At 38.4% G+C, this 24,589-nt stretch overlaps 1 protein-coding gene across 2 annotated transcripts in view; it reads left to right on the top strand.

The window, feature by feature from the left end:
- LOC124981013 (protoheme IX farnesyltransferase, mitochondrial) overlaps positions 1-24,589 on the top strand; it is a 129,753-nt gene that overhangs the window by 92,023 nt on the left and 13,141 nt on the right. For both annotated transcript variants that reach the window (XM_047547169.1, XM_047547168.1), the window contains exon 6: positions 20,432-20,664. In XM_047547169.1, the coding sequence (XP_047403125.1) occupies positions 20,432-20,664 (233 nt within the window). The remainder of the gene's footprint in view (positions 1-20,431; positions 20,665-24,589) is intronic.

Raw genomic sequence — 24,589 nt, 5'->3', positions numbered from 1 at the left:
TACACTAAAATTCTAAAAATTTCTTTAATCTTGTGTGTGTGTGTGTGTGTAACATGTATATCAATCCTAGAAGAATAAAAAGGGCCAGATAGTTTGTACTGACTTCTAAATCAGTGAATCCTCTCATTTGTCTAGGCAATGCCCTCATGGAGCTTAAAATTTATTAGGATAATTCTTATGGATCAAATAACCACATGTTAAATAAAACAATAAAGGAAACAAATGTAGATAAAGTCTGTGTAAAATGATTTTAAATGGTAGCTGTTCTTGGTCAATTCTTAAAGAATTTACAATATCATTTTATTAAAAAAGACAAAAAGCCCAGTGAAAATATTTAAGCACAAAACTCTCAGGTCTACTGATACTTTACTTCCTTTTGTTGGAAGTAAACAAAGCTATACTTTTTTTATAGATTTAGAAATCATCAGAAGTGCTTTTATTTGGGTAAAGATGTTTTAAAGGGGAGAATGCAATCTCTGTAACCCATCCCAAGAGCTAAAAGCTACTCTTGCTCACGGGCAATCACAGTTCTTAATGATTTAGAATTTCTATCTATTCACTATTGACCATTTAAGTTACAAAGCTTAGTTTATTTTTGAAATTTTCTTCTTAGTACTTACTACGTCATTTGATTTAAAATGATATGCCTTGATGAATCTATACAGATTCACAGGCTTAATTTACAATTTGGCATGTAAAGTGTGGATCCCTGTCATTATTGAGGGCAACAGGATAACAAGTCTGGGGAAAAAAATTCTTTGAAACACTTTTACTGCTGACAGCTGGTTTAGCCTTTATACATAGACTGTTTCGTATCTAGTCCAGAGACATACTATAAACACTTACAGAAAAAAATATAAACTTTTCAACAGATTGGTTTGTTCTAAAAAAATTTTATTTAGGTGAACAAAATTCTCTGCTAAAGAGTAGAAGTAATATCATCATAACCAAGAAAGGACACATGCTTATACTAGTTCTGTGATTTTTTTTTTTTCCCGAGGACCTGGGAAAATCCTCCAAGGGAGCCCTTTGCTTTGTCTATCGGTGCAGTTGTGTATGTGCATGGCTGCCATCCTCGTGCTTTAGTCTCATCCAGAGAAACATGGCAGGGAGGGGTAGGCACTGAACCCATGTAAAGAAGGTGGGTTATTTTTTTCTTTTTTAAATTTTTTTATTACAGAAAAGATTAGAGATATAAGAATATTTGGAAAAATGAAAGTCAGGATTATAGAAAGTAGAATATGGGCTAAATGGCAATAAGAAAAACATATATTAATAAGATTGAACTATAAATTTTATTCTATTTTCTGAAATCACAGTTACATCATGACATCTAGATTTCTCATAATAGCACCATGAAGTATATACTGTTAAATTTTCCAATACTCAGATGAGGATTGAGTACTGAGTACTGAGGCTCCACGCAATAAGTGACAGAACCAAAATTTCCCTGAATTCCTGCCAGTTGCCTCTAACCATCTCTAAAAGTCTTGTTTGTTCACAGGAAGAAGGCACCTCTCTAGGCAGACCAAACTTCTTCTTTTTATTTCTTAATAAGTAAAAGCAGACCCTTAGTGATAATGTTAGAAGAATGTCCCCAGCAACTGCTGTAGAGGAAGGCAAATAGCAGGTTTCTAAGGCATCCCTCAGTGCAAACCAGAGACAGAATATCAAAGAACAGCTCTCAGGGAGAACCATTTAGAGTATATGACCTTGAAGCAGGTGAAGAGGGGACACTCTTTGGCAAACATTGTAGCCTGAGGATGCCTCTCTAGCAGTTCAGCTAGATCAAGGGATTCAACTGAGACAGTGAAAAGAGGAAGAGAACAAGTGTCAGTGTTATGAGTGTACAAGGTGATGACTAGGATTACAGAGAGAACATGCTCTATTTGTTGAATAGTGGCTGCAGGTTGAGTGGGTTTACCCAAGGCAGTCCATGCTTATACCTGCTGTTGCAGCAGAATCCTTAATAATGTCCTCTCTCACTTTGAACATCTGTACTTGTATGATAACTATATACCACCCTATATAAAAGGAATCATGGTGATGATTTTGATGCTCACCAAATCTCTTTATTTTTAAGGCTATTCTGTGCAAATTCCCAATGCTTATCTTACCCAGAACACAAAAAAGCACATAAATTCAAAGTGTAATATTTCTAAATCACTTTGTGGGTGTACATTGTAGTGGGGACCCCATTAATTAGATTTTCTTTAATGGCATTTTATATCTTACTATTGTAATTTGGAATAGATAAGCTTATTTGAACATCTCTTACCAAAATATCAAGACTACAAATGATTGCTGTGAGCAAGGAGTTGAGCTTAGAGCTTTCTTTTGTTACATATCAGAAACTCACATTGAAAGATGAGTAAATCCATGTTATAGGTTGAATCTGCAAACTCACCATCACATAATGAAGGTGGGTGTCAGAGAACTTTGCCATATTTGAAAGCCAGATTCAGCACCATCCAGCTTTAACTTGGTACCTGGAAAAAGTTAATTATCAAATTTTTAAAATTTTATATAAAAAGCATCTTAACCTTTTGATGTCTTCACATGGTAATCATGGACTAGTGAAAAATGTTACCTGACTCTGAGCTTGACAAGTCATTTAATTAGTTAATCTTTCCATACTATTGCTTCCTTATGTATAAAATGAGTTCATATTTCCTAACCTGTTCATCTCATAACATTATTGTGGAGATAGTAATTATAAGATCAATAAAATCATGCAAAGAAAGGTATATGTCATGGAATGGGTTTGAAACTAGAGAAATGTAGAGTTTACTGAACTTTCATCTGTTTTCATAATTAACTTTAAAGTATAAATAGCTCAATACTTAACCAGACAAAACAAAAAATGGAATCCATATTACTTTCAAAGGGTGGGAAGAAGAAAGCAATAGCACTTGAAGAAAAGAACTCAGAAAGTGAAAATTGTGTTTCTGTTATCACAATGAAGTCAATGTGCAGAAACTACTCAGTGGAAAGTAGAAAGTGACATGTTGTTGAATTCTGTGCTGTCACTATCAGGGCACTTTTATTGAGAATATCTATGTAGAGAAATGCGCTAGGTTTACAAAAAGGTTCCTAATTGATGGCAACACACATGCATAAAAAGGGCATTAGGTGATTTCACAGGTACAGTTAACTCAACAAATGTATTGTTTTAATGACTACCAGCCAGTCACTTTTGTAGATACTTTTATACAGAGGTGACCAAAACACACTTCTCTCTCCTACATGCTATTGACCAGTTAAGCATTTTATATATAATGTGGTAGAGACCACAGTGGGGAGAGGCCCTAGATGATACAGGGGAACAAAGAGCAGTACCTGATCTAAACTGAGGTGGTCAAGGATAACTTATCCAAAGGAATGAAGTCTTGAAACTCAGAACCACAGAAATAAGCCACTCAGGCCTACCTTACTAAGTCCTTTTTTCTGTTCCTTCCTCATCTACTTTAACTCCTTGGTAAGTAGTCATTAGCCTTTTCCCATCTTCCTCTTCCCCTGCATATGCATATCATTTTCTCTTCCAAATCTGTACTTTTCCTTACATATCTTCATTAATATTCCACAGCCAGACACATGTAAGCCATCCTAGACTTTCTCTTTATCCCCTTCACATGATTCAACAACTATTTTCAGGTTCCCAAAGTATCTTGGAACCTGTGCCCTCTCTTCTCCTATTGTAGCTTCAGCAGGTTTAGACAACAGCAGTTCAACTGATTTTTCTACCTTCTCTTCCACTCGGTTGAAAGATGGGTATTCCTTAAGTGATCACATTGCATTCTAGCTTGATACCCTTTTACAAAACATATTTAAGGCAAAATTTTTAATTCTTGGCTGAATCATACTTACTCACCTTCCTGCCTCCTCTTGTGCTGTGTCTGCTTGTGAATACTCTTTTTCTACACTGCAGTTAAGTGGAACTGCTTTTCTCTCACCAAAGTGCCACACTTTTTCTCATCTCTGCTGGATTACCCTGGCCCTTTTATTGCCTGGGAATTTTTGTATCTAGCAGTACTTCCTCTGAAAGTGTAATTACGCCAATAAGGCAGTGTCATGTTTTGTCTTGGTGTTTTCATTTTCTTAGTGCGTGTCCCTGTCATAGCACTACTTATTTACCACATACTTTTCTTATCCATGTGCCTCTTTCTCCTTTGTATTTGCGGTTTTTCCAAGAAAAGCATTAAGTCTTCTGTTTATTCCAATTCTGAGGATCATCTATATATCACATATTTGAGTGCCTATTATGTGATAGGCACCATTTTTAATTAAAAAGCAGTGAACAGAATAGACAAAAATTCCTGCTGTTATAGAAGCATACATGATAGTCTTCCTCTTTGGCAGATAAATGATGCTTAAGGGAACATGGATGGATGAGTGGATAGACAGGTGATAGAGAAGGAGAAATGACCTCCCAGGTGGGAGAAACACAGAAGTTGAGTTATTTCTTGGTTTCTCTTTTGAGGCAGGCTGGGGAGGCAATGATAAGCCCATTCTGACAGGAGTAGGGAATGAGTGGGGAAAGAAAGTGACAGTTAAGACTAGAGGCTGTGCACCTAATAGATGAATAGACTGTGGATGGGTGGAGAACAAAGCAAAGACCAGGCCAGGCAAGCTGAACATTGTAACCAGAACCCAGTGAACAAGGAGGACAGTGGTATGAGATGCAGTCAGAAGTAGACTGAGATAAGAAATCTGGCATGAATTCTGTGTGCAGTAGGAAGCCAGAAATGAGTTAAAAGGATGGGGCTGCTGTGGCCAGATTTAGGCTAAAAAGATCCCTCTGCTGCCCTGTGGAAAATATATCATAGGGTCACAAGAGGGAAAAGAGAAGACCTGTTACAGGTCCTGGTGAAAGCTCATGATAGCTTAGACCAGGATGATCCAGGGAAGTTGAGTTCTGCTGTTGCAGAAACTCAACAGTAAAGGTGGTTCCATTGCCAACAAAGCTAATTAGACTCCTTTTCAAGCCTCTTCCTGTGCACCACTGCTCTCCTACAAGATAACTGCACATCTCTGCCTCCACATCTGTGTTCAACCTGCATTCCCCTTTTTTCCCTCTTCTACAATTTTGATTGTTCTTTAAGGAATATCAGTCTTGTCACTGAAAATTTCCCTTCTGTTGTCTCCACATATCTCCACCCTTATTAAATTCTATAGCTCTTTGTATGGTGTCAGGTGATTCATTTTAAGGTGGGTAGCAAAGGAAAGAGTAGAACTTAATCCCAGAGGGGTTGCAGCTTCACCGTTGGGTTGAATCCTCACAACCACCACCAGTAAAAAGACATTACTTTTCAGTCATGCTGCCCATGCTTACAATTAAGGTAGAATAGAATAAACCTTGCAGGGAAACAGCCCTTAGAACTCTCCACTTCTCCTCCACTCGGAATCTCCTTATGGCACAGTGGTTTGAATGCCCAGCCATCTAAAGACAACCTTTTCTTTTGTTCCCTCTTTTATTTAACTCTGCAATTCTTAAACTTTAATGAACACAGTCATTATTTTCCATACTTAGATGTACATAACCTTGCACAGCATACTTTTATGGATGACTTCAGGGGATTTTGAAGGATAATTTTGAGTATAATACATTTTCACCTTAGGGCTGACCTACATAAACTGAATAAACTGCAGCTCCACTGTATTTCAAGGAAATGAAAATGCATCTGGTCCTATTACAGTCTTGATTACTAGCCTTGGTGCTGCTCGCCTGCCTGTTCTTCTGAGCTGCCTTTAGCCTGTGTTGTTACAGATGATGGAGAAAGTGACTTTGAATGTATTGAATAAATAAAATGATTATTTTTGGGAAGAGTTGATCACATTAAACATATATAATAGTTTTCATTTTAAGCAATGTAGAAATCTTTGTAATTTGTTTTTTTAGAATCAAAGTAGAAAGGCTTTACAGCTAAAATATAATTTAATGAGAATAAAACCTATGTTGTTATAGTATTATTTGCTTCATTTTCTCAAGGAGAATTCAGAGGACTGTACTTTGTTTTAAGTCTCTGTCATTTTGCCTATATAAAATGCCATTTCCAAAGCTGGGGGAGTGTAACTCTGTGGTAGAACAAGGAAGGAAGGAAGGAAAGAAGGAAGGAATGGAGGGAGGGAAAGGAAGGGAAGGGGAGGGGAGGGGAGTGGAGGGGAGGGGAAAGGAAGGGGAGAGGGAAGATGGATGGAAGGAAAGAAAGATAGAAGGGGGAAGCAAAGAAGGACTAAGAGTGTAGCTCAGTGGTAGAGCATTGCCGAGCATTCACAAGGCCCTGAGTTCAATCCCCAGTAGTGAGCATACATGTGCCCACATACCCAAGCCAGTTTCATATGTCTGAAGTATCAGTTATCTTTAAAAATTAGAAAAAAAAAAGATTGTTTTACAATGTTTGGGAAAATACTGCTCTTCCTACTTTCCTCACTTGTAGAAAGACAGTCTTTAAAGTGACATTTCTAAATTTATCCTAAATCTTTTGGGAACACAAGAAGTTATTAGCTATTTCAGTTGTCTTTTCTGCTGTTGCCTTACAGTAGTTGCAGGTGGTTAACAGAAAAATCCTTTTGCAGCTTCTATTTACCAAATATAATTCCTGTGGAAACACTTGACCCCATGGCTTTTTGCTTTTTGCTTCAGCTCTGAGGCTGTTGTGGTAGAATTATTTATCAGAATCTTTGATGGCTTGTGGGGTCACTTGATGAATTTGAGTACACTGTTCATCACATCACTCAGGAAGTATCCCAGATACACATGGATAAACTCAGAGCCATGGTGCATTTGGCTAAAGAGCTCTTGAGTTTGCATCAGAGGAAGTCTGGAGAGTATGCTCCAGAGGGGTCATAATGGAACTATCTTAACCTTTGCCATCAGATCCTCACCACAAAGTTTATCCCTATTAACTTGGAGCCAGACCACCACATTTATGCCCCTAGAGCACAGTCACATCCCAACCAGAGGAGTCTGCAGCTTCTGCTAGTCTGGCCACACGTCAGTAAGTGGGACTTGTCATAGGCAAAAATCAAGAAGTGGTTTAGTTCTGAGGTCCTTGAACCTCCTATTTCTCTACTGGTTTTTTGTATCCTCACTATTAACTCCCTCCCCTCTACCCCTTATATGTCACAGGTATCCAGCATCCTTGAACTCCTTTTACTTAAAGGGACTCCATGTCTCCTTGCAGTACTGATCCTAATTTGGATTAAATGGATATAGCATGGCCAAGAGGGGAAGTCAGAAGGAGAGGAGTAGTTAAAAGTGAATATACCCTACTCTATATATGTATGATATGTCAAAATACATTCTACTCTTTTTGTATAACAAAAAAAGAACAAATTTTTTTAAGAAAGAAACCAAAAAAAAGTGAATATACCCAACATTTCTTCCTAAGATATACCTGAGTTCTTAGGAGGATAAGACCCAGCACTTTTCCACAGCAGTTTAAAGCAGTTCATTTCTAACATCTCTTTGGAAGTTGTCAGGACCCCTTGAGTCTCCTTTTTCACCTTATGTTCTGGTTCCCATGAGACCAGCCTTTCGAGGGGAGGTTGCACAGCTCAGACTCTCCCTGAGGCCTCTGTCAGGACTTCTTCCAACCACACTGCCCCATTGGGTCCTTTTCGTCTAACTTAATATTTAGACAGATGACAAAATACAAAGAACCCAATCAATAAATGGGCTAAGGAAATGGGCAGACACTTCACAGAAGAAGATATACAGGTAATCAACAAATATATGAAAAAGTGCTCATTATCCCTAGTAATTAGAGAAATGCAAATTAAAGCTGCCCTGCGATTTCATCTAACTCCAATTAGAATGGCTATTATCAAGAACACAAGCAATAATAAGTGTTGGCATGGATGTGGGGGAAAAGGCACACTCATACATTGCTGGTAGAGTTGCAAATTGGTGCAGCCACTCTGGAAAGCAGTATGGAGATTCCTCAGAAAGCTTGGAATGGACCCACCATTTGACCCAGCTATCCCACTCCTCGGTTTATACCCAAAAGACTTAAAATCAGCATACTACAGTGATGGAGCCACATCAATGTTCATAGCAGCTCAATCACAATAGCTAGATTGTGGAACCAACCTAGGTACCCTTCAACTGACGAATGGATAAAGAAACTGTGGTATATATACACAATGGAATATTACTCAGCCATAAAGAATAGTAAAATTATGGCATTTGCTGGTAAATGGATGAAGTTGGAAAATATCATGCTAACTGAAATAGGCCAAGCCCAAAAAACCAAAGGCCGAATGTTTTCTCTGATAAGTGCATGACAATATATAACAATGGGGGGGGTGGCGGGGGGAAGAGAAGAATGAAGGAACTTTGGATAGTGTAGAGGAAAAAGGGGTCGGAGGGGGTGGGAATGGAAAAACAGTAGAATGAAACAGAGTATTACTCTATATATGTATGATTACATGAATGGTGTGAATATACATTGTGTACAGCCATAGAAATGAAAAGCTATACCCCATTTGTGTACAATAAATCAAAATGTGCCTGTAAAAATAAAAAATATTTTAATAAAAAAAGAAAAAGAAAAAAAATATTTGTACAGGTGAGTCTTCCTTCTTAGACATGAGTCTGTTAAATAGGCTCTGCCATACAGTTGCTTTTCTGTTTTTTTCTCTTCTGGAAAGAGTGGCCCATTTACCACTTCCTAGTTGTAGTTGAGCTTCCACCTTCACACTTCTCTGCTTTCCTCTACTTTGTTTTCTTCCCTCTAAACATTGGTTCTTCTCAACCCTCTTCATTTAAATTGATTCATCACCAAAATGGCAACCTCAGCCTTTGTCCCCAAGGTCTTCCAGCATGGTTCTCTGTTCAGTTCCAGAGGTTGGGGAGACAAAGTTGTATTGCCCAAACATGAACCTAATATTTCATCCCTGATCCAAGACTCCAGGGCCAGGAAAAAGTGCAGGGAACAATTAAGCACCAGGGGTAGGAATGGGGACACCTAAGGCTACTTTTTCTAGGGCAGCTTTCTTAAAACTAACTTGTTTTAGATCTGCTCTCCATCCCAAGCCCTGATTCTCCTTTGTAACTTTCTAGCTGTAATTCATCCCTCCTACCCTCAACACATACACTTGTTTTGTCTTCGTGCTGCATTTTGTAGTCAAAGTTTAAAGAAGAGATTCTTAAATGTAATATTCCAAGTCTTCTCTTTTACCCCAGGTGTAGAGGTCTGTATCCTCTCTACTCCCCTCCATTTTCACTGTATTTGACAATTCTTTTGTCGGGGTGGTTCCTGATTCTATCACAGTCAAAGGTTTCTGTTTTCTGTTGTCCTTATTGCTTTCAGAGAGGACAGAGGGGTGCAGACACCTTTAATAGGCGATCTTTATCAAACTTGAAATCCTCTGACTTAAATCTCGAACATACCTTACACATGTATTTTTTAAGTGATACCCTTTTTCCTGGTATTTATTTAATTTTAATTAATTTTAATTTTAATTAAATTTGTCTTTCTTAAGAATGTCGGGGTTTAATGTTTCTTCTAAATCTTTTAGATTTCAGTAAATCTCTCTTTTATTCAACTCATTGAGAACTTATTTATTACCTGTTATGTTACCAGCACTGTCCATTTTTCTTTTTCTTTTTTTTTTTAATTCTTAAAGCTTTATAATCTGAGTGGGGAAAAAATGCCAGGTGCATAAAATGCTTAGCAGACAGGACAAGGCAACCCATAAATATGGACTGAATGAAATGAATAAATTGGTAGAAAAAAGAAGGTCTCTGGGAGGTCAGACCAAGAAGAAGATATGGATGAGGACAGAATGAACAGCAAACACCTCTTGCAGGAGAGAGGGCTGGTCTGGACCTTTCTTTTTTTATTTTGAAAGACATCTGTATTTTGATTATATCTCCTTTGAATTATCCATTTTCCAGCTTGGCAATGTTGACAGGGAAATAATCCATGTCAGCATCGGTTTTTCCAACTTAAATGGATCAGATGAGAGTGATCCACAACTTGCAAGTTGTAGGTGTGGGCTGTAAGCAGGACAGATTGCACCATAAGAACAGAGCACAGGGTTATTTAGAGAGGATAAATTAAAACACTTGGAATCGGGGTCAACCAATACTTGGTTTTAAAATGAATGATGAAGATTGAGTTTTCGAAATGAAATGAATGGATTGTTTAGTTGGCATTATTAACTTAAAGAACAGGGTTTAGCTTAAGTATTATAGGGATTTACAGGAGACATTTTTCAAATTTACTGAAGGTTTTACCAGTAAGCACTTAAGCAAATGTAAACATTTTTTGGGCTGCAGGGGAGCTGTGAATATTATTCATCACCCAGTCGCACTAGTCTAGTAGACGTGTGCCTGGACCAGGCTAAAGCTCTGCACAGTTTCTAAAGATTGTTATGATTAGTCTCTTGGTGTGTATATATTGCTAATGTAATAAGAACATAAACATTTTATAAGTATAGGAATTTTTCTCTCTTTTTTTTCTTTAGTGTTAACCAGTGATTTCAAGTGGCAGGAAAAACAAATTTGGTCTCAGCTTAGTATTAGGGATGTTAATATATAGAAGTTTGTTCTTAAAATAAAATCATTTAATATTATGAACCATAGAATGAAGAGTCAAAAAAAAATCTTTGTATATATCATCAAGCTTAGTCATTACTCTGGACAAATGAATGAAACACGGGGGTTCTCTGAAAGTTAGACACTTTTATTGTCATGGGAAAAAAGAAACCATTTATGACTTTAAGTTGTGAACATTTGTTGACAGCAGTCCTACCAATGAGAGATTCTTCAGTTCCCAGGTACCATTTATTTATTTATTTATTTATTCATTCATTCATTTATTTATTTATTTATTTTGGTAGCGGGTATTGAACCCAGGAGTACTTAACCAGTGAACTACATCCCCATCCCTTTTTTGTATTATATTTAGAGACAGGGTCTAGCTGAGTTGCTTAGGGCTTAGCTAAATTGCTGAGGTTGACTTTGAACTCTCCATCCTCCTGCCTCAGCCTCCCAAGCTGCTGGGATTAGAGATGTGCACCACTGTGCCTGGCCTTATTTATACTTTTAAAGAACTTGGTGAAAAGTACCACTACGCCCAGCTCATGTACCTTCTTATATCCAGATAGTCTAATAAATATGCATAGGAAGAGTTAACTGAGTCTATTACTTTTTTGTACCACTTGAAAAATATGTCACAGAAGTACACACCTTTTATTAGTAATCTAGGTTCTTATAGTCTTAATGTCCCTTCAATTTATTCTTCTATGCAAACAAGATGATGTGAAAAGATAGGACATGACCAAATCCTGTTCCCATCAGATGGTGTTATGAATTTAGGATAATGTTTTTCACATGGTTTTTGAGGGCTCATTTGGGCATCATTTTTAGGTACGGAGAATATAAAGATGACTAGCTTGGAGTCATCACGCACAAAAATAAATAAATACATGGCAAAGGGAATGGGCAAGCAAGGCAGCTTGTTATAGCATAAGGACTAAGGAGTGCTATAGGAGCCCAGGACAGACTTGGAGCCCAAGTAAGAAGGGCGAAGTAAAATGATCTTGGAGGAGTTCTGTTGTTGCTGTTTGGCGGTGCTAGGCATCCAACCCAGGGCCTCATGTATGCTAGGTGAGTTCTCTTACACTGAGCTACTGCCCCTGCTCCTATTGTTGTTTTCTAATGTCCAGGCTGAATTTTAAAGGATAAGTAAGAATTGGCCATATATGAAATACAAGCATTAGGGAGGGGCAGGGGAGTGAATTTGAGAGCAACAGAGCAGTATGCACATCCTTCCCGGAGGAGATCTTTCACCTAGACCCAAGAGAGCAGAGCAGCAGCCTGAAAAGGCAATTTTTTATTTGACCTGCAATGCTTTCCTATAATTCGCAGGAGTTGCCAACATGTAAACATAGAAAATGTTCATATCAAGCCCCAGATTCCTGGGCTTCTTTTGTGCATTCCCACAAGGTTATCTGTTAGCCAACCCATGTAGCAGTTCCCACAACCTCACCACTTCGTTTTTAAGTAGTCCCAATTCACTTTTATTGCCAGCCTAGTCCCTATAGACATCAGCATTCGCAAACACTGTCCATTAACCAAAGGCTCAATCCCAAAGGGAAGGTGAGGAGACGTAGTCAGAGGTAAGGGCCCACCTCTTCCAGCAGCTGCACACATGCAACTCCTTGGTAGTCTCCAGAACTGCAGGGATGGATAATTTTATGTCTCAACCTCATTTCTTATAAGTTGCATTTTATTAAACATTTCAAAGACTCTTGAAAATTCATTGACTCTATTTTGTGTAGGTGAACATAGTTGTTTTTTTTTATAGGACCCTATAAATTAAAAATTGGGAGGAGGGTCAGAAAATTAAACCATCTGGTTCAAATGGGAAAAGGAAAAATATGCATCTCCTGTGTGGCAGGCACTGGGTGTTTTGGGAGGGAGGACACATGGAAGGATTCAGTAGGTGGTCCCTGCTTTCAAGTGGTTTGAGAAATAGATTAAGAGATTGGACGACTCCACTGGAAACTCTGATTTTCATGGATGGGATCAAAGGATGGGAATCACCTCTGAAAATTCCAGAGTCTTTGTACAAATACCTTTTCCTTAATTTAAACTGAACTAATGTAGCATAATTCAAGGGTCGCCATTTGCTTCTCCCTCAATGAGAAAGCTGCATTTCAGAGGTCAACAATAGGGTAATGTTCATTTTGGTGTTTTGCTTCATAGTCTATACTTTTTGGCATCCAATCTTTCTTATCTTTTCCCTAGATTAGTAAGATTCTTTCAGTTGATTTTCAAAAACTCACTTAGCATATATCTTATTTTCTTCACTGAGAATGTTTTTTTAAATACAATACCACAATCTCCATGTCCTGAATATAATCACTAACTAATAAGTAAATCTTTATTTTCACATTTCTTGCATTTCTTTTCAATGTGTTTCTGGTTTTGTGTCTTCATTTTCCATAAATTCTTAATTTACATCAGTCCTCTGCTGCCTGACAGTATCTGTAACTTGAAATTTGTTCAGAAATAGAAAACTCCTAATAAGATTCCAGGGAAACATCTTCAGAACAGTTATCTGTAGAAACTTCCTCCAAAAACTCATTTCAAAGCTGAAATGTGGGATTTATGCAGGAAATAAAAGTTAAATTGTCTTGGTTTGATTAAGGTTTTGGGTTTTCTTTTGTTTTTAAAGAAAGGAAATTTTATTTTGTAATAAATTAAGATCATTTCTGGAAGAATGACCAAGAGGATGAGATTAATTTTTGTAGGAACCAATTACCTGCAGAACTGCTTAAAATACAGCTTTCTTGATTTATCATAACATTTCATAGCTCTCCTGATACAATACTTAAGCAGAAAACTGGCTGCATTTTCTCCAGGAAGTTATTTAAAAGTCAGGTGATTTAAATTACATTTATTAAGTACAATAAATAGACATAAAATTAAGGTTTGTATTTCTCTTGTTTGTTCCTAATGTCTATAGAGAGTTCTTTGTTACAACTGCATAAGAACTGGTATTTAGTAATCAAAGCAATGTTATGTTTTAAAGGAGGAAAAAATAATTTATAGAAATATATTGACAGAATCCCCTACTGTTAAGTCTATTAGTTTCCTTTTTACAGTGTCCTTGGGCAGGAAAGGCCCAAGTAGAAAGATCCCATGTAATGATGTTCAGTAGAAAGATATCTCAATTTAAATTGCAATTTAGTTTTGCATACAAGTTTTGAAATAAATCATCAATCGGGTCTCACCATGAACCGTGAACCTGCTTTCATGAGTAATGCATGAATATGAAAGAATTTTTTTACTTCAAGAAAATCACTGGATCTTTTCTTGCCCATGCCCAATCAAATAGTGTTATTTTCCTTATTCATACATTTATTCTGTGTTATTGAAAATTTGAATTTCTTTACAATATAATCACACCCCTTAAGGGTGCATTTCTGATCCTTCATTCTAGTGAGAACCACTCAGAGATGTTAGTTCCTCTGATTTTTTTTTTTTTTTTTTTTTGTACCAGGGATGTTTGAACCCAGGGGCTCTTCATCACTGAGCTGAGCCACATCCCAGCTTTTTTTTTTTTAGACATGGTCTCACTAAGTTGCTTAGGGCCTCACTAGGTTTCTGAGGCTAGTTTTGAACTTGCAATCCTCCTGCCTCAGCCTCCTGAGCTACTGGGATTACAGGCATGTGCCACCACCCCCGGCTGGTTCCTCTGATCTTGATAAAGGCCATGACAGCTACTGTTGGGAGCAGAAACATCAATATTTTAAGAAGAGATTTTGCATGTGAGCACTGTAGTTTGTCCAGTTGTTTATTTTTGTAATTTGATAAAGTGAAATTCTTAATCAAGTTATAATTATATTAAAGATAGTTTTGTATCCACAAACCTTAGTATATACCCTTATTGTTTTAAGTCTGAAAAAATAAGTTAGGGAAAGCAATTTGTTATGATTTTTATCAGGTCATACCTCCTGTTAAGATTCTGTCTAATTCTGTCTTGTTTCATTTGTTCTTTTTCTTTTGGCTGTTTTTATACTTGGAGAGTTCATAGTACGTACGTCTGTTAATGTGCTTAAAGTCTGTCAACTTTTCTAGACTGTACTCTCCCATTTCGTTCACTGCTGTATTGACACATTTGGCAAGGTGGTTGTCATAGACAATGAGAAATTTGGATGGATGAATAAGTAAATAAGCGAACAAGTAAACACTGTGCTTATTTATGAACACTCTGTTAAGTGCTTTATTTGCATCCTCATTGCATTTAATTCTTAAGAGACTCTGTTAAGTATCTCCCATTTTACAGATAAAGAAATAAATGCTGCAGGTTACTTTGCTCATCAAGATCACACAGCTGAATCTCTACAACCTCTGCCTTTCCTATGGTCTTGTTATTGAGTCTTTTTTCACCTAAAGCAAGTTTGACTTGAGTTCCAGTCTTGGCCACTGAATGATCCCTTAAACACCTCTTACTTTATAGTTGAGAAAACTAAGAACAGAGAGGTTAAATAAGTTGCCCCTTTTTACATAGCTAGTCAACATCAGAACAAGAACTCAGACCACCTGATTCCTAGTCAGTATTCTTAGTTATACTTCCATCAGGAAACCAGAATATAATAATAATATTAATAAAGCACTTTTAAAACATTTTTACTATGAAAATGTTCCAACAGATTTAATAGTAAGAAGTACAGTGAGCTTCAGTGTATCTGTGACCTAGAATCGAGTTATCAGCACTTGCACCCACTTGCTTCAGCTCGCCATTACGATACTGTTCATGGTCCAAACACTTATACTATATGACTAAATTAAATCCAGGTAGATGGTACAGAGGAGTTGAGGGATATCCCCACAGTACCTCTGCTAGTTGATAACAGCTAATTCACAGCCCTGGGTTCTTTTCTCTGGCACGTGTCAAGGTACATATCAAAAGACAACTGAAAGTGGGTGACTTACCTGTGTCAGCCATAGTCAGTACTGGAGCAGAGTGGCTTCTGTAAGCTTAGCACATGTGGCTTGGGCAACTGAGGAGGAGCATCACATTGGTAATGGTGTGGCCATGCTTCTCAGACTTCAACAAGCTTCCAGATCACCTGGATTCCTAACAAGTTGACAGGTAATGACGATGCTACTGGTCCAGGAACCATGTTTAGATAAAACCACAGTGTGGAGGCTCTACTCAGAAGTTCCAGTGGGGCATCTCCCTTAAAGTGACTCTGAGTCCTTAAACTTTCTCCTCCCCTTTTTTCCTCTGGAAGCCAGATACTTATGTAGCACTCAAAATGGAAGCAAACTGCTAAGGAATTCAAAGGTTAAAAGGTTCAAAAAGACTAATGAAAAAAATAGATTTTAAGTGAAGAATAAATGATAAAAGGAGAAATAGCTGTATGTGGCTCCAGGTTTGGGATACTTCCAAAGTACATCTAAAAATGGGGAAAGCAGATGGGTTTTCTGATTAAGCATTGAACAGTATGATTAGGAGAAGGAGTATCTAAAATAATTGGCCTGAAATAATAAGAATGCAGTCATTCACAGATTTGCTGTTCAGATCTTTGAGATTTAGTTCTGATCACATTTTATGAGCAAAATGTCATAGTTAGTGTTTAAGGGATGAGAGTGGAACTCTTCTAATCTTTTACTCAAAAATAGATCTCTTTATTAAAATAGGTAAACTTCAACAACTTTAGTTTTACCCTATTTAAAGATTTCATGATAAATCAAACCTCAAAATATAACCCAGATACCGCTTGATCTATTTTCTGTCTCAGAGTTTTATTTTTACTAGTCCTCTTCCTACTTAAATTTCATAGAGTTCTCCCTTTTTTCTGGTGTATTTTTGTTGTATCCAAAGATTCTAATCAAAATTCTTTAGATACCCCTTTGTGTACTTAACTTTTTTGCTCTGCCTTATTTTATAGAAGACTTCAGGTAACTTGAAAAGATATACAAAACAACAAAATGGTTCTGCCTAAAAAACACCCGGAAAAGACAGAGTAGAGCCAAGAATAATAGAGTTGCAAATGCAAACCATGAACATCGTGGCATCATTAGACCAAAGAGCCACTTAGTGAGAGAGGAGGATCTGTTCTCTGCTCTGACTTGCTCCATCAGTATATTTTGGAAAATCTGCATGATATATTAAAGATGCAAACTAACTGAAGGTGGTTCATTCCAACTGAGCGTTTGATAAAAATTATGTGTCAGTGTGTTCATGATTCTGCTTCCTCCAAAATGCCTAATGTGAGCCTCTCGTAAAGAGAATGATATCTGCTTGTCTATATTTGTCACATGGTAGCAGAGTGATCCTAGTTCTAGAAAGCAGTTTTCGATCATTTTTTTCACCTCTTTAAAACTTGGAGAAATCCTCCTTGATTCTTCATCTGCCAAGAAGCAATGTGTAGACACTCCACTGTGGTCTTTAACCTCTCTGTCCCCTTAATTAATTCCCACCCCCTGTCCACACTCCAGATACGTGGAACTTCCTTCCATCACTTAAACTTGCCATGTTTCTTGCCTTCACCTTCCAGCATACTCTCCACTGTGTAGAACACTCCTCTTGGCCCTCTCTGCCCTGTCCCACCTGCCCATCCATCATGTGTCAGTCTTCTTGCTAGAAGGATTCTGCTTCCATGCCCCCAGCATACACACTAGGTTGAGTGCTCCCTCTTTGCCACACATTTGCTCTATTGAACCACACCACACTTGATTGCTATTGCTTATCTAACGTTTGCTCATCCATAAAATGAAGGTAATACTATCTCAATAAACTTGTTTTACTTCATTAAAGATCATTTTAGAGCCAACTGGGTGTGGTGGTGCACACCTGTACTCCTAACAGCTCGGGAGGCTGAGGCAGGAGGATTGCAAGTTTGAGGCCAGCCTCAACAACTTAGCAAGGCCCTAAACAACTTAGTGAGATCCTGTCTCAAAATAAAAATAAAAAGGCCTGGGGATGTGGCTCAGTGGTTAAGCACCCTTGAGTTCAATCTCTTGTACCAAAAAATAAAAAACAACAGCAAGAAAATTATTTTAGAGACTCACAGTACTGTTTCTCAACTGTGGTATTGGCAAATTTTGGTTTTGTTTTGTTATGTTTTTAATACTATACCCACTGACCCACTGTAGATACAGGTTCTTGAAGTATGTTCATTACTTTTAAAATAAAATTTTAGAAAAAGTAAAACATCACAAGAATGTAAACTTCCCACAGTTTTGCAAGTAGGAATACCTTTGCCCTTTAACTACAAGAAAGCTCTGATGCCCTCTGATTCAGGGCTCTCTCTCTTCCCCAGATGCTGAGAATGGCCATGTTGTCCTAGGGAAATATCTTCATTTTTGTTTACGTGGCTTATCAACTTACTCAGTTTTCATTCATGCCCCTGAGCACATTGATTTAAGTGCCAAAATTGAGTCTCAAGATTTTCTGTGATTTCAACACAGGTCAGAAATTAAACTTCCACATAAAATTGCCTATCTCAATAAATTAAATTCATGTGTGCTTTTCTAAAAGGGCTTTCATAACACTAATACCTTTGAATCTAACTGGTTTCCACAGACTTGGAGAAAGAGTGAACAACCTTTTTTTTAAACACAAGGGCTGATTCAGGAAAAATAAAAATGTTTATGAGCCACAGTTTTCTCCCACCCAAAATAAAGCTTGCTTTTTAGAGTCCCACGGGGAGAAAAAATCTGTTCTTATAAGCTATAAACTACCTTATTGAACAAATAGCAGTTATAATATTTGCACTGCTTTTTAGTCATCTAAATTCTCCTTTCTGGGCATATGTGAGATAACAACACAGAGACATCTTAATCTTTCATCTGGAAAATTACACTGTGTACAAGTTGGGATCCTTGCAGTCCCAGGCCACATGATGCATATCACCACCTTAGAGAAATCTATTTCCAGAAGAGAGGTAAGGGACAAATAAGAGGTTGCAGAATAGAGGAAACAGATAATGTGTGTATCCCACACCAGGATATTTGGCTTTGAAGAGTGTCAGGTCTAGAGGACTCTTACCTTAGGGGAAATATAAACAAAGTAATTTATTTGAGGATGCATGAGGCCAATCATCAGTAAATCAAAGATCAAAAACAGATTAGGGAAGAAATTAAATAAGAGCAAAAGTGGAGAGTTTTTCTTTAAAAACAAAGAAGACAGCCTTTTCTAAAATGGGAGAAAGGTGGAGAATAAATCTTAGGGCATTTGTCACTGTTTTGTAAGAGGGAAGGACATCTGTTGAGGGCCTTGGGAACTAGAGTGAAGCTAGGACCTTGTGAAGGTGGGAGATGAATAGCCATCCTCCTGAAATGGGTGATTAGTATGCTAGTCTTCGAGCTTTCCCCAGCATTGAGCAGATTCTGAAATGGGTTGTCAGGGTTGGAATGATGGTATAAAAGATGGAGGTATCAGAGTGAATATTGTGGAAGTAGTTAACCACAGGGTTCAGAACAGCTGGATAGAAATTCACCCTCAGGGTTGAACATGCATTCAGAAGTCTCTCGGCTAGTTCATGGTTCTGTCACAAGCACCTTGACAGCAGCATATCCATTGTGTGCTCCCTTTTTTCATCACAATTCCCATTCCGTTAGCTTCCATCTTCTAGGCAAAGGGTAGCCACAGGCCTGTGGAGAAAAGAGTCACTGGCCTATAAGAGAGTGGGGGCTGGAATTCTCCATCAAGCCCCTGCCATTTCTCATCATCTATCACTCTGACTTGACTTGGTATTTTTAGCTGCTGGCCTGTTTTATTCCTCCAGCCCTCCTCCCAGCTGAGTTTGAACTTGTCATTATTCTATAAGTTACTCTTTTCCTAGAGAAACTGTCTTATAACACACAGGGCTTTTCTCCTCCTTGGGAATGCTGCAGCCCTGCAAATAGGAGGGTACTGTCTCATGTGTTTGCATGTGGGGTAGAGATTGCCTCCCTCTGGGAACTGGCCACTGCTAAAACTGGAGTGCACTGTGGAATCTGTAATCCAGTGCACCACTGAACACTACACAAACACTATACTTGGAGGTGGAATAATGGTTTCTACAGGGAGAAAGCAATCTTGAGGAACCTCCTTAGTTTTTTAAGAAAGAATAAATCTCTGGGCATGTAAACAGGAACTAGTAGATCCAATTTACCTGGACTCAAGTCTTTCACAAGAATCCACACAAAGTCTACTATTAAAACTGTCTATTGAGAAGCAGACTTTAATCATTGTCTTATAGATTTTAGTTGATGGTTTTCTTCTACATACATAACATTGTGTGACTTCTTCTTGAAAGTCCCTTATCTGTAAACCCAGTTATGGCATTGGCACTATGCATCAGCCACCTGGCATTCACCGTTGTCCCAGAACTGGCACCATGCTGAGCCCCTAATTTATTACAGAAAGTATAATCATGGTTCTCACCAGTGTCAGCCATTGTTATTCCATATTGCTAATTAGGTGATGTTTTAAAACAAAGTTTAAATGAATAGAACTGCTTCCAGAATTGATAATATTTTTGTCCAAATCATGCAACATTGTGTTCTAAGTGGCTTGTTCCCAGGCTGTCTCTTACTTATATTTAGCACTGACATTAGAATGAAACACCAGGCAAAGTAGGCATTGTCTTGTAGTCCTCATTTTAGCCATGTCAGGAGGACATAATGTCTCCTAGAGAGACAAATCACATGAAGCCAGGAAGAGGCAAAACCAATACTCAAACCCAGAGTATTCTCCCCTGGACTCTTGAATATTTTGCTCCCAGCTGGCAAACCAAGAGAAGCAATCAGGTCTCCCACAAAAACTGTCCTTCCTTACTTTAAGGTTTCTTAAAAAGGATTCCCTAAACCTCCTGGAACACTTCATTAGACACATAGATTATTTGTTCTTAGCTTGGATTCTACAAAATGTGATAGAATTGAGCTGAAAATGATCACTTGGTGTCCTCTCTCTTCCAGCCCGTTGCTAGCTGTGTCCTTTGCCACTTGTTGTGCTGTTCCAGGAGTTGCCCTTCTCACCTGGGGAGTGAATCCACTCACAGGAGCCCTGGGTATCTTCAACATTTTCCTGTATACCTGCTGTTACACACCACTAAAGAGGATCAGCATTGCCAACACATGGGTCGGAGCTGTTGTTGGGGCTATCCCACCTGTCATGGGCTGGACAGCGGCGACTGGCAGCCTGGATGCTGGTAAGTATCTCTCTGGGCAAAGTCTCAGCTTCTTTCCATAGACCTGGGGTACGGGTACAAGAAGCAGGAGCTCATGGGTGTTCTGAGCAAGCATGAGCACCCACCCTCAGAGATTTTCCTTCTCTGAGCCACACAACTTGGTTAGATTCCATTTTATTCAGTACTGATTCTGATGGCATATTTGCTGATGTGGACATTCTAAAATAATAAGAATGCAAAGCTAAAGGGAGACTGTCATCCTGGCTTGTGCATAAATATGACATATGCTTTCCCTTGAAAGGAAGGTCTAAGAGAAACAAAGTAGGTGATGCTGCCTTAGCCTATGAGTACAGGTGAAGTGAAAAGACAGTCTCTGAAAATTATGGTCAAAATCTCAAATCAACTTAGGACTAACTGATCCGTTTGGAATGGCCCAGTCCACAGAGAAGGTATTTGGACCTGGCTTCTGGTTCCCTGTCAAAGGGGTGTCAAGCCTCCTTCATTTCTATAGAATAAGGTTTATTATTCCCTATTTTGGAAGAACAGATTATTTTCATTATTTTTATATGATTTGCTTAAATTGTTCATGCTGTCTACAATAAAATCATTGAAACACTTCTACATTTTTTTGGGGGGGGTATGTCACAATGAAATTTGTGGGGTGAAAATAGCTCATTTTTACCATCTGTAAGGGAAGTTTCGCAGTCTAATTAGTCAAGTAATTAGTGTTTTTGACCAACACTTAGGAAGGAAGTGGTGAGGTTTCCTGCAATATATATAAGTACATATTTTTCACTTGAGAGATCAAAAGGCAGTTGACCATAAACCGTTACCCTGTAAGCCACATTTCTGAAACTTTTCACAAAAGTTCGTACACTCTCATTTGGCAAGCTTACAAATACGATTACACCTTTACCATGATCGTTTCTTAGAACAGTTTTAATATCCTGTAAGTGGTGGGTTTTAATGAATCTACAGATGTATTATTCTAAAACATACAAGCTTGTTTGCTCTATGATAAACTTTAAGCCAGAGGAAACAATAGGCTTATTGGAAACAATAGCAGCAAAGTGCTTAAGAGAGAGATACTGCTGCTGGACCACCTAGGGTTGGAACCTGACACTCTCTCTCTCATTAGCTGTGTCACCTTTGAAATTGAGCTTAACTTTTTCTACTACAGTCTCCTCCCACCTGGGGGTAATGCCTTTGAAATTGAGCTTAACTTCTTTCTGCTACAGTCTCCTCCCACCTGGGGGTAATGATGGTCTCTCCTCATAGGATGAAATGGGTTGTTGTCTTATTCCATTCTGTGCTACTCTAACAGAAGACCACACGCTGGGTGATTTTTAAAGAAGTGTATTTCTTTTACTTCTGGAGGCTGGGAAATCCAGGATTGAGGGCCCACTGGTGAGGATGTCCATGCAAACCTTCTGTGGTGGAAGAGCAAGACAGAGACAGAAAGAGCACTCACTGACATGAGATCCAACCCACAGGCTCAAGTCTTTTTATAATTGGCATTAATCCATTTGTGACGGTGGAACCCTCCAGGCCTAAGCGCCTAGTGACCCCCTTCCAATCATGTTGCACTGGGGATTAAGTTTCCAGCACATGTTGTCCAAAGGACACAAGCAGTCCTCAATGATTGTTAAATGTAAAGGCTAGTAAGGGCACAACTCATGATAGCTAATGCTGCTATTTTTATTCACTTGTCCTTCTTCATATAGCAGGTGACAAAAGGTCATGAGATTTTATTTGGTTTACAGGGAAGAGTAGCTCCACATTAGTACTTGCATCCCTAATGGGAGATACCCCTGGGCCCTGCCAGGAGCACCTGAACACTATTCAGTGTCTTCAAACCAGGCACCAAAAACTACCTTTCTGTATGAACAGTCCCAGACAGGGCTAGAGTCATAGCCAGCCTTGAAAGGTCACAGCCTTAGGGAGAGGTGTCATGCGAGATCGGGCAAGGCAGTCAAATTCAGGACCATGGAAAACTTGATCAACCACTGTTGTGCAGAGTCCCCACTGAGGGCTGGGGACCCTTTTCATACTCAACAATTTCCTCAAGAAGAGTTTGAGCCTCTGCAAATAGAGGCTTTTAGTGTTGCTACCCTGGAGACCAGAAAGGTAAAATTGGCAAAATTCATCTCTTAGGAGTCCACATGCAGGCAGGAACCATTTTCTATTGTGAGAGAGTCTGGATTTGACTAAAGTGCTAATAGTCATATTTTAAATGAATGTTTTAAAAGAATAATCCTTTTATGATCCAATCATTTTTTTGTATGCAAACTTGGTGATAATGGATAGCAAAGGACCAGGTCATACCTTTTTAGGTATCAGGTTAAAAACACGTAATTGTCTTGAAAAATGAAACCCGTTATTATGGTTTGGACCTGAACTGTTCCCCAAAACCTCATGCGTTAGGCAGCACAACAGTGTTCAGAGGAAAATGGTTGACTCATGGGAGGCTCGACTTCATTTTATGTATTAATCATTTGAAATGGACTACTGGAGGTGGGGCATGGCTGGAGAAAATGGATCACTGGGAGTGTGACCTGAGGGACTCTATCTTCCTGGCCCCTTCCTGTCTTCTCTTTTCCTCTGCCATGTCCTTCTGACATGAATTGTCTGCCTCAACTGACCATGGACTGAGCCCTCTGAAACTGGGCCAAAAGAAACCTTTCCTGTAAGTGGTTCTTGTCAGGTATCAGTCACAACAATGAAAGCTAACTAACATGACCATTATTACCTTAAATGGAACTGGTATAAAACAAAGTAGTATGAAAGATTTGTATGACCACAAAAGAAGTTTCTTTGGCAATCTTTTACACTGATTTTTATTATGTACTTTTTCTGTAAATCCTAAGGATGCATTCATTGTGGGTCACACAGTAACAAATAATTTACTGACCCCAGAATCCTAATTTGTCAGAGATCAAAACATTTCTCTAAACCTTTTGATGTTTGTACAAAAATCTTTCAACTGCTTCAAAAAAGTTTCAATTCAGTGGCTTGGGATACTGAGGCGAAAGGATCCCAAATTCAAAGTCAACCTCAGCAATTTAGCAAGGCCTTAAGCAACTTAGTGAGACCCTGTCTCAAAAAAAATAAAAATAAGGTCGTTAAGTGTCTCTGGATTCAATTCCCCATGCCCCCCCCCCACAAAAAAATTTTTAAATATTAATTTGATAGAACAAATGATATAAGCAATATCTGAAATGAACTAAATGAACAAATCAGTGAATAGATATCTTCCATTTTATAGGTAATAGAATTTAAAACATTTGTTTTAAAGATTTTTATTGCTGAAATATTTGGAACTGAATTGAATGTGTTTAATCGTCTTCTAGAACTGCCCTGTCTCAGATAGTGGCCACTAGCAAATAGCGGCTTTTTAAGTTTAAGCCAAATAATCTTAAAAATTGAGTTTCTCAGTCCCATATTTCAAGTGCTCAAAGCCACGTGTGGTGGTAGGTACCATATGGACAGCTCAGTAGAACACTTCCATCATTGCAGAAATTTTCCTTAAACAGTACTGCCTAGAAACACAGATTGATATCCTTCTGAATCTGTGTTCCATCTGCCTGGCATGAGTATGCACTTTAAATAATGGGACCTTGTATGAAATTGACCTGTGGTCTCACGAAATCAGAAACAACGTTCACGAACTTCAGTACCCAGATGGCCTGGAATACTGCAAACACAGATTCCTGGGCCCTGTGCCTGGGGTTTCTAATTCAGTATGTCTTGGGTGGGGTTCTGAGAATTTTCATTTCCAACAAGTTCCCAGGTGATGCTGATTCCTCTAGTCCAGAGATGGACACACTTTAAGAATCTGCAAGAACAGAACCAGACATTACACCAGCCATTAGAAGAATTCCATGGAAATGCCTAGGATTTGGGGCAGAGGGCATAGACAGATAAAATGGTATTATTTTTATTTCCT

This window comes from Sciurus carolinensis, chromosome 3 (assembly GCF_902686445.1).
Source record: "Sciurus carolinensis chromosome 3, mSciCar1.2, whole genome shotgun sequence".
NCBI classification, from domain to species: Eukaryota; Metazoa; Chordata; class Mammalia; order Rodentia; family Sciuridae; genus Sciurus; species Sciurus carolinensis.
This window is presented reverse-complemented; position numbering and strand designations above follow the sequence as displayed.